Source organism: Leucoraja erinacea, chromosome 31 (assembly GCF_028641065.1).
Source record: "Leucoraja erinacea ecotype New England chromosome 31, Leri_hhj_1, whole genome shotgun sequence".
Classification (NCBI taxonomy): Eukaryota; Metazoa; Chordata; class Chondrichthyes; order Rajiformes; family Rajidae; genus Leucoraja; species Leucoraja erinaceus.
In genome coordinates, this window is record NC_073407.1 from 13,775,870 (window position 1) to 13,787,345 (window position 11,476).

At 43.6% G+C, this 11,476-nt stretch overlaps 1 protein-coding gene across 4 annotated transcripts in view; it reads right to left on the reverse strand.

The window, feature by feature from the left end:
- Window positions 1-11,476, reverse strand: part of LOC129711946 (TNF receptor-associated factor 2-like) — a 39,914-nt gene that overhangs the window by 19,438 nt on the left and 9,000 nt on the right. For all 4 annotated transcript variants that reach the window (XM_055659995.1, XM_055659997.1, XM_055659993.1 and 1 more), the window contains 2 exons: window positions 5,856-5,934; window positions 3,523-3,621 (listed from right to left, as the gene is read on the reverse strand). In XM_055659995.1, the coding sequence (XP_055515970.1) occupies window positions 3,523-3,621; window positions 5,856-5,934 (178 nt within the window). The remainder of the gene's footprint in view (window positions 1-3,522; window positions 3,622-5,855; window positions 5,935-11,476) is intronic.

Below are 11,476 nucleotides of genomic sequence, written 5' to 3' on the forward strand. Positions count from 1 at the left end.
GTTGGAAAACTCAGATCAGATAGCATCTTTCTCCCGAGAAACAGCTGATGTTTCAGTTCAATGACTTTTTATAGAATTCTCCATGGTTATTCCCTGACCAGCCAACCATTTACATTTCCTGTTCTATTTCTGATTTACAGCATCAACAATATTTTGCTGCATACTCTGTAATTACAGTGGATACTGCCTGCCTTTGCTCCCTGCTGTTTTCCAATCAAATTATTGAAGCGCAGAGGGATGTGACTGTGTCTAACCCAATATTGTACTCTGCCTTGGAATGCTTGAATGGAGGGAGCTTAGGTTTGGACATGCCCTTTGTTTTTATGTTCTGGTCGCAGCCAGATGGTTCACCAGGGCTGGAAGTCATCCATTGCAGGATCAATTGGGGCTTTGCGTTATGTTAAAATTGTTCAATTTGTTACCGTCATTACAAATAAAAACATTCAACTGCAATGAAAATAAAAAACATAATGAGTAATTTTGTGGGGGGAAATGTAGAACTTATTTAAAAAACGTTATTGCAACTTTCCATGGCGTACTGGACAATCATAATATGATCTAAAGCAGTAAATCTTAGGGACTTTCCACTGGTTCTGTTATTTTAAAACACAACAGGGTATTGAGACTCAGGGACTTTCCAGGCAGTAAATCTGCTGCTCTGATCTAACTAACAAGCCAAGGTTATGAACCAACCACAGCTGCGTTTGCAGAGGACAATTCATTAACTATTGCTGCTACAAGGGCAAGTCTCTGTACATTGGGGGATAGAAGCAGTTCACATACCCACCTTAGGTACATTAGTTATTCTGAACAGCGTAAATACTAATCACCCGATCCTCATTCTACTTGCACTAACAGAGTTCAACCCCAGCTATCCAATAATCTCACAGTTCGGCCAAATTACTACTATTCTGCATCAAGATATTTTAGAACACGGAACAGTATAGTCCATCCAGCCCCGATGATGCCAAATTAAAATAATCACTTCTGCCTGCATATGATCCATTTGCATCCCTGCATATTTACATCTAAAAGCCTCTCAAATGCCGCATTCCTATCTGCTTCCACCACCTTCCCTGATAGCACATTCAAGTACTTACCACTTTTCTTGGGTTTTTTTTCATCTTGCCCTGCTCATCTCCTTTAAACCTTTCACCTCAGCTTCAAAGCTATTCCCTCTGGTATTTCACGTTTTCACTGGGAAAAAGATTCTGACTGTCTACTCTATCAATCACACTCAATTTTATAAATGTTTTCTGTTATATTGTTAGGTATTCAATGGGTGGAATGCTGCTGACAGTGCAAAGTTGTGGTAGTGTTGTGTGACAATATTGCGCCATATTTTCTTTGACGATGTCCATGTGCTGGGACCGAACATCCCAAAGCAGTTCTGATCATGACCCTGAGCCATTGCAAACGAACGGAAACAAATTACTCAATTGAGGGAGAATTACCGCTAATCCTGATCTTATTCAACTAAGCATATAGAAATACCTTGTATCCATCTTCATTGTAATAAACATTAAAAGCATAATAGAAGAATATGCCAGGCAAAAAAGCAAAATATTTCAAACAATCACAATAATTCGATAAAACATAAAAGGCTAACTAATGAGACCAATGCACATATGTCCTCTGTCCTACATTCAAGAGGGTTCAATGAATTGGCTGCAAAAACAGTGGATCAACTGATTATGATCTTCCAAAGTTTCCTACATAGTGGACAAGTCCCTGAGATTTGAAAAAGTACAAACATAATTCAAAAACGGAGGGAGGGGAGCATACAGGAAACAATAGTTCGACGCATCTATCATTGAAAAGAAGCTGGTAAAAATTATTAAGGTATCAGAATAGACATTAGAGTTAACTTGGTTTTGTTAAAGTGTAATTGCATTTAAGAAATTTATCAGAATTATCAGGGAATGTAATAAGCAGGGTGCATAAAGGGAATTTGGCAATGTTGTATATTCAGATATTCATGACAGTTTATCACATGCCACATAGAAAATGAATACCAAAAGTGAAAGCTCTTCAAACTAAGGATCCCATATGTTCCGTTTATAACTTTTAACAGCCTTTATAACTTTTCCTGCTGTTTTCAAAGTCTTGCGTGGAATGAGCTGTCAGGGGTGGTGATGAATGCAATGGTGATAATGGCCTTTAAGAGACGTTTAGATAGATCCATGGACACACATGGAATGGAAGGAAATGGATTACGTGCAGAGAGAGATTAACTTCACTTGGCACCATGCTCGGCACAGACATTGTGGGTCGAAGGGCCTGTTACTGTGCTATTTTGTTCTGTTCTATTTGCTGCCTGGTGTCTATATTGGCTCATTGACAAATCCCATTCACCCACTAATTATCCCTGTGTCCCACATATCAAACTTATGGCGAAGAAAACACACCAACGCCTTAGGAAGTTCAGCATGTCTCCAACAACCTTCACCAACTTCTACAGATGCCCCATAGAAAGCATCTTATCGGGGGGGGGGGATGCTTCAAAACCTGGGTTGGGAACAGCTTCATCCAAAATCACAAGAAATCGCACAGTTGTGGACGCAGCCTAGATCATCACACAAACCAACCTCCCTCTATTGACTCCATCTACACGTCACACTGCCTAATAAGGCCACGCACATAATCAACGACCAGTCTCATTTTGGTCATTCCCTCATCTCCCCTCTCACATCAGACAAGATGTACAGAAGTTTGAAAACGCATACCTCCAGATTCGGGAACAGTTTCTTCCCAGTAGTTATCAATCAACTGAACAGTCCTCGCAGCTAGAGTGTGGTCCTACCTCCCATCCACCTTTGAATTATCTTTAATCAGACTTTATCCGACCTCAATGGTATATCTTGCACGAAATGCTGTACCCTTCATCCTTTAACTGTGCACTGTGAACAACTCGATTGTTTGTATGTATACTCTTTTCTTTGACTGAATAGCACGCAAACAAAAGCTTTTCATTGTACCTCTGTACAGGTGACAATAATAAACAAAACTTCCCACATTCCCATCAATCCTGATGCGCGCCTACACTAGAGGCATTTTACACTGACTTGCGTATCTTGGGATTTAGAAGGAAACCAAAGTATCTAGAGAAAACCCAGACAGACACGGGGAGAGATTGCGTCAGCTCATGATTCCTGAAAGAGGTTGAACAAGCTCCATTTCCTCGCCAGATGCCTGAGGCCCCTTTTGTTCTACCATCAGATTTGGCGACAATTTCCAGTATAGCTTTATTTTTAGAGATACAGTGCAGAAACAGGCCCTTTGGCCCACTGACTCCATACCGACCAGCAATCCGCGCACATTAACACAAGCCTACGCACGAGGGACAATTTACACTTACACCAAGTATACATACCCAAGCCAATTAACCTACAAACTGTACTTATTTGGAGTGTGGGAGGAAACCAAAGAAAACCCATGCGGTCTCGTGGAGAACGTACAAACTCCACGCAGATACCACCAAATTAAAACTTCAGCCTTTATATTAACTTCTCTTTCTCTCACCTCATAGTCCTTGATGGTGCCCTTCCAAGGGCAGCCCTCATTGCTACAAACTGCAGGCAGGTTGTCCAATTCCCTGCGAGCCGCGTTGTCTGGGAAAGCCTGGAGGAAGAAAGAATACAACAATAAGTTGTCAATCTGGTTTCTTGCTTAAATTAACAGCGAGGAACATTATAATCTTAACTTAACTACCGGAAGTGGCGGCGCTGGTAAACGGCTGCGGCTCGCCTGCAGTCCGTTTGTCTTTACTTTTTTATGTTGTTTTTTTTGTCATATCCCCCTTCTCTGCCTCCGCCTGCGCTGAGGCCTAATGGCGGAGCTGGCGGCCTCGAGACTCCAGAGGCGGAGCCAGTCAGGACTTGCCCTGGGCTCGCTCCCGTGTGGGCGGCCCGGCTCGGGGCTGGAATGGCGCCCCCGTCGGAGCAGCCCAGCCCGAGGGAGGTACAGCGCTCCCGTCGGAGTGGCCCAGCCCAGCTCGAGGGAGGAATGGCGCTCCCGTCCGGAGCGGTCCGGCTCGGGGCTGGAACGGTGCTCCCGTCGGAGCGGCCCAGCTCAAGGGAGGTACGGCGCTCCCGTCGGAGCGGCCCAGCTCGAGGGAGGAACGGCACTCACGTGAGGGCGATCCGGCTCGGGGCTGGAACGGTGCTCGGGGCTGGGACTGCGTTCTGGCGGCGGTGACCCGAGTCCGGGGTTCAGCCGCGGTCTGGCGGCTGCGTCCGCTGAACTGGAGGGCGGCAGCTTCGACCACCCCGGGCCGCGGTGTTTGAGCCGGCCCGTTTGGGGTTCGGTGAGCCGCGGGACTGTTTGTACCATCGCCCGGTGGGGTATCGCCTCAGCGCAGATGGAGAAGAGGAGGGAAGAAACTGCAGCCCTAAGATTTTTGCCTCCACCACAGTGAGGTGCTTGGAGGACTCACTGTGGTGGTGTTAATTTGTGTTTTTGTTGTTTATTATTGTATGATTGTATGTATGACTGCAGGCACAAAATTTCGTTCAGACCATAAGGTCTGAATGACAATAGAGGTATTCAATTCAATTTAATTCAATATTGATTACCGACACAATTTGGAGTATAGAGAACTGTACTGATCTATGTCAATGTTTACATTATTCTCTCAGGTAGTGTCGAACAGAGCTTTCATTGGGAATGGGATAGGTAGTTGGGAGAAAAAATGTTTACGGCCACTACGAAAATGTGGAGAATAGAACTGGCCGGACGGATTGCTCTACAAAATCTGATCTGAGGGGGTGAATGTCCACCTGCTTCCCTGAAATGATTCAGCAATTCTAGTTTAGGGCACATATCTAAATGGCAATTTTTTTTTTAACATCCAGTCAGATGCATGCTGCACGGACAGGGTGAGAATGGGAGCACTGACTCTGGATGGGCTGAATAGTTTGCCACAATTTCCACATTAACTGGCTCCACTAAGCCCATTCTACAATCCTTGAGCGGTTCTACTCGGAAAAAGTAAACACATGAGCCAAAATTCAATCCATCAAAACGCTAACATTTAAAACATCCTCTCACCATTCTTCCTTTAGACATAGACGCACTGCTGCTGTTCTTGTATCACAGGATAACTATATGGTTTCACACCCACTGGTACAGACCTTCAGAGATAGCAACAGTCCTGTACCCATCAGTATACTATACTAACATTAACCAGTGACAGACAAGTCAGCACCAGCACTCATTCAATGTTATTTAGTCGCATTTTATTACAATATCAACAAAGTCCAAAGTCCAGGAAAAAGTGAGTAATTAAAATTCCTTCCACTCTGCCATCCCTTCCTGAATATTTGAAAGCAAAGCTCATTTTTGTCCTCAATCCAATGTTGATTGGGAATTTCTACACCCAAGACAAAGAAGCTGTGGTCCATGAATGTCTGTGGATAGGGATAGCAGTCTGTAATTTCCCCAATCCAATGATAGGATGTGGTAACTGTGGTCTGTTATTTTTTCCAACCCATGGGAAAGATCAGACGCTTAGAGTAAAAAACAGATGGAAGTATTTGTGCAGGATTTAAAAAAAATTCATACTGAATTTATCTTCCCCCAACTTGGATATCTTGGTAGGTTACACAAAAAAGCTGGAGAAACTCAGAAGGTGCAGCAGCATCTATGGAGCGAAGGAAATAGGCAACGTTTCGGGCCAAAACCCTTCTTCAGACCCGGTTTCGACCCGAAACGTTGCCTATTTCCTTTCGCTCCATAGATGCTGCTGCACCCGCTGAGTTTCTCCAGCTTTTTTGTGTAACCTTCGATTCTCCAGCATCTGCAGTTCCTTCTTAAACACTGGATATCTTGGTAATTTGTTGCTCCATTTGACTTACTGAATTGGCATCCAGAAGAGACAGTGGTTCTTCATAAATGTTCTCTTCAATGCAGGCTGCACACTTCTGTGGGCCATTGCTGGAAAAAAAAAAATCACACAAGTCAGCAGTCCAAATAAAAAAAACACTTGGGAAAAGCCTCTCACTACTTGATCCCTCTCATCTGGAACAGCTGCCTACTGCTGCCCTGTGAACCAAGGTTCCATTTAACACATATTCTATCCTTCACACAGACTCTAGTCGCTTTTCACAGGATAGCAGAGTAAACTTCTTTGGGAGGAGTTATTCTAGCACAGTGTACGCTCAAGGTGCTGGATTCCGTCTGTAATGGATGTTGCTCAAGCGGGTGGGGTGCACACTACAATCCTCATACTTCTTGGTGGTCGAGGTTTGAGGGTTTTCAAACAGTTGCAGTGCAATACATAAAATAGTACTCAATATAACCGATCTGCTTGTGATGGAGGTGGTGGAGTATAAGACCCGAAATAAGCAGTGGAATTGGTCTAGATAATGCTTCAGTATTGTATACATTGGCGTGATGTCATGAGTCGGTAACTTGCTCAAGGTGCTCATTGCCTTGCAGGGGTGGAAGATTGCAACCTTCACGTGGTCTGCCCTGTTTCGACGAATGCAATCAACCCGGCGGGCACAATCAAATAAAACAAGTTGTCCTACAACTTTAGGCTGTGCACACCATACGCACGAAGAAGATTGCCTTGCACTTGTTTGGCATGCCCCTTTCCATTCATTAGACCAAGCTTTAAAAATGTCTTTCTGCATTGGAATACAGAATTGTTAATAAGAGTCATAGAACTGTACAGCACAGAAACAGACTCTTCAGCCCAACTTGTACACGCAAGTTGCCTAACCAAGCTGGTTCCACTTGTCTGCGTCTTGCCATGCCCCTATCATTCCCATGTGTCTTTTAAATGTTGTAATTGTACCCCCTTCTCCCACTTCACCACTCAGCCTATTGCGCTATTGAGAAAAAGTCCTGGTGTATCCAGTATCCCCTTCGAACTCAAACCATCAAGTCCCAGTAACATCCTTGTAAATCTTTCTTTGTACCTTTTCCAGTTTAATGACATCCTTCCTATAGTAGGACTACCAGAACTGTACTCCCAATGTGTTTTACCGATGTCTTGTACAGCTCCTGTGCTCAATAACATTGACCAATGAAGGCAAATGTGCCGTAGGCTTTCATTTTCACCCTGTCTTTCTGTGACATCACTTTTATGAACATATGTACCTATAGGTCTCTCTGTCTGTTTAGAGCGGAGGCATTAAATAAATATTAATACTTTGGAGTGGTGCAACACTTATCTTGCTTTCAATATTAGCAATACCAAGCAGCTGATTGTTGTCTTTAGGAATGAAAGCTGATTGGCTATGCACTTGTCTTCCTTGGTGGGACAGCGATCGAGAGCTTCAGATTCCAGGGCATAAACACCTCTGATGATCTATTCTGGACCAGGGGTGTTGATGCAATCACAAACAAAGCCTATCAATGCCTCTACTTCCTCACTGGTTGCATCACAGACTGGTTCAGAAAGCTCAAGAATGAAGGTGGCTGCAGAAAGTGGTGGCCCATCGTGGAGACTGCCCTCTGCACCAGATCTCCTGGAAGCACTGCCTCAAAAAGGCAGACCAACTTCACCCTGACCATACTCTTTTCACTGCTACCTTCAGGTAGAAGGTACAGGAGCCCAAGAACGGTTACCTCCAGAGACAAAAACAGCTTCTTCCCATTACCCGACAGATTCTTGAACCACCCAGCACAACCCTATATCAACACCAAACCACTGTAGACTTTGCACTACTGTGGATGCTCTACTTACTTTGGATTTTGTGTTTTCATGGTTTAGTTGATATAGAATTATTAATATATATTTATTATTGTTGCATCTAATGTGCTGCAGCAAGTAAGTTCATATCCAATACATATCACAAATAAATACTCTAAACACCCTGCTAATGTGAAAAAAGTATTGCATTTTTCAGTTCTCTCTCCCACCTCCCAAACAATTCCTTAACCAAGCCAAACATTTAGTTAAGAAATTACTGGTGACTAGGATGTGGTGCTACAGTTGGTGCAGCTGCCTCGTAACTCAAGGTCCTGGGCTCAATCCCAGCATTAAGTGCTGTTGGTGTGGGGGTTTGCACGTTCTTCTTGTGGCTTTCTCCCAGGTGTTCTGGTTTCCTCTCACATCTGGTAGGCTAATCGGCTATGGTACGCAAAAGAATCAAAGGGAAGTTGGAGAGCATGAGAAGTACGTTGCAGGACACGGCAAAATAACAGGAGGGACTGGTGACACTGCTTTGCTGGGGACGGGTCTGGAAGATCATAACACTTACAATTTAAATACATGAGAATGTGGGGCATGAATGATACACATAACAAACCTGTCATGGTATTTAACTCATCTTGAATCTGGACAATCCAAGTATTGATTTAATTTTATTTGCCTCATATCCCATCTTATCCTCGTGCTCTACTGTGAAGACTCATACAAAGCAGCTATTTCAAAAGTCGGCCGCATTCTCATTTCCACAGTTTCAATTTATTTGGAACCTTTAATTTGGCAAAAGCATCCAACGGAGGTCAACAAAACACATTTGGTGAAATTAAGGTAGTTAGTTGCTCAAAATGTTTGCCAATGAGGTGAGGTGAAAAGAATCATGGAGACAGAGAGAGGGGGAGCGGTTTTGGGAAGAATGCAAATGTTGGGGCCTAAGCAGCTAAAAACAAGGTTGCTAAACTGTGCAGAGAGTAAATTCAAATATTTTTAGCAGGCCAAAGTTGGAGGAGCACAAGTACTGCCATATAGAAACAGGCCAATTCGGCCCATCAAGTTCATACTGGCTCAGAGCAATTACATTACCCACTAATTTTCCCTCTACTTTTTCTCCCCATTCACCAACACATTGGTAATTTACAGTACAATGGCTATTGCTAAAGCTGGAAATCTGAAATAAAAACAAACAATACTGATTGATCTGATGGTAGTGAAAAATATTGGAGGAACTCAGCGGGTGAGTCAGCATCTATGGAGAGAAGAAATAGGCAATGTTTCGGGTCGGGGCTCTTTTTCAGACTGATCTGATGGGTACTTCTAGCATTTCCAGCAGTTTCATTTCAGATTTCCAGTAGCTTCAGTATGGAGTTTCGAGATTACTCAAACATATTTTATTACAACTCCACCTCCGCAAATGAAACATAATATTCAGTCATGTTTCAGTAACATTAACTAGATTAGATTACAGACCATTTAAGGTTCATTGTTCATGTGACTTTATGAAGGTATTTTGCTTGCAAGTTCATGAATGTGTTATTACAGAACATAGGCAAAGGGGTGCTTCTGGGACTTAATGCAAAATAGATAGGTTTTGTTGAGCTTCAGATAACTGGGATTAATGGAGATAGAAGAATGGAAGAGGATGTAACTAGTAGCGTGGATAGGGGAGAACCAGTGGATGTGTTGTATCTGGACTTCCAGAAGGCTTTCGACAAGGTCCCACATAGAGATTAGTATACAAACTTAAAGCACAAGGCATTGGGGGTTCAGTATTGATGTGGATAGAGAACTGGCTGGCAAACAGGAAACAAAGAATAGGAGTAAACGGGTCCTTTTCACAATGGCAGGCAGTGACTAGTGGGGTACCGCAAGGCTCAGTGCTGGGACCCCAGCTATTTACAATATATATTAATGATCTGGATGAGGGAATTGAAGGCAATATCTCCAAGTTTGCGGATGACACTAAGCTGGGGGGCAGTGTTAGCTGTGAGGAGGATGCTAGGAGACCGCAAGGTGACTTGGATAGGCTGGGTGAGTGGGCAAATGTTTGGCAGATGCAGTATAATGTGGATAAATGTGAGGTTATGCATTTTGGTGGCAAAAACGGGAAAGCAGACTATTATCTAAATGGTGGTCAATTGGGAAAGGGGGAGATGCAGCGATACCTGGGTGTCATGGTACACCAGTCATTGAAGGTAGGCATGCAGGTGCAGCAGGCTGTAAAGAAAGCGAATGGTATGTTAGCTTTCATTGCAAAAGGATTTGAGTATAGGGGCAGGGAGGTTCTACTGCAGTTGTACAGGGTCTTGGTGAGACCACACCTGGAGTATTGCGTACAGTTTTGGTCTCCAAATCTGAGGAAGGACATTATTGCCATAGAGGGAGTGCAGAGACGGTTCACCAGACTGATTCCTGGGATGTCAGGACTGTCTTATGAAGAAAGACTGGATAGACTTGGTTTATACTCTCTAGAATTTAGGAGATTGAGAGGGGATCTTATAGAAACTTACAAAATTCTTAAGGGGTTGGACAGGCTAGATGCAGGAAGATTGTTCCCGATGTTAGGGAAGTCCAGGACAAGGGGTCACAGCTTAAGGATAAGGGGGAAATCCTTTAAAACCGAGATGAGAAGAACTTTTTTCACACAGAGAGTGGTGAATCTGTGGAACTCTCTGCCACAGAGGGTAGTTGAGGCCAGTTCATTGGCTATATTTAAGAGGGAGTTAGATGTGGCCCTTGTGGCTAAGGGGATCAGGGGGTATGGAGAGAAGGCAGGTACGGGATACTGAGTTGGATGATCAGCCATGATCATATTGAATGGCGGTGCAGGCTCGAAGGGCCAAATGGCCTACTCCTGCACCTAATTTCTATGTTTGTATGTCCACAGACAGTTATTAGGAAAATAAGTTCAGAAGTGTGGAAAATATGATGGTGATGGCTGGTTATGGAACTATGAAACTAGCTAGTTAAGGAAGATAGACACAAAATGCTGGAGTAACTCAGTGGAACAGGCAGCATCTCTGGAGAGAAGGAATGGCTGACGTTTTGGAGCAAGATCCTTCTCCAGACTGAGAGTCAGGGGAAAAGGGAATGAGATATAGACGGCGATGTAGAGAGAGAAAGATGTAGCACAAAGAAATGAAAGACATGATGATAAAGGAAGCAGTCCATTGTTAGCTGTGGGCTAGGTGAAAATGAGTTACACAGACAACCACTATGGAGGGGGAGGAACGGAGTGAGAGGGGATGCAAGGGTTATATGGTTTGTAGTTCCATTAAGTCAAAGAGGACACCAAAGTTATCAAATAATAACAGCATGCACTTGCATAGTTATGATGGGAGGTTTTGTTCGAGAAACTGAAAACTGCTCAGTAAGGATGCAGACAATCACATCTGTTCTAACCTGCACACTCCATTGTGCCGGCTCAAACATGAATGTTTCGACAATTTGTCACAAACTGAGTGTCGTGGACCTGTGGAAAATTTTACAGCTGCAGATTATATCCTTTCAAATTCAACATCTCAGGATAGTGGTTGAAGCAGGAGACCATTTGGTGGCTTATGTGAAAATGTACCACAGCAGACCTTTGGGAGCCGAGCTTAAACCTGATGCATGTAGTTATTGAAACTGGATAGCTGAATTAGCGACATCCATTCCTTAGTAGTACCAGGCTTAATGTAATTGTCTAATGAAGGAATATGAACAGGAAAACAAGCGAGAGGCCCACAGTGTTTAAGAGCCTATTATAGTCTGGATCAACGTGACAATTTGGCTCTCATTTGGTGTTGTCACCGGTGGAATTACACCCTACCATGGGAAAGAATC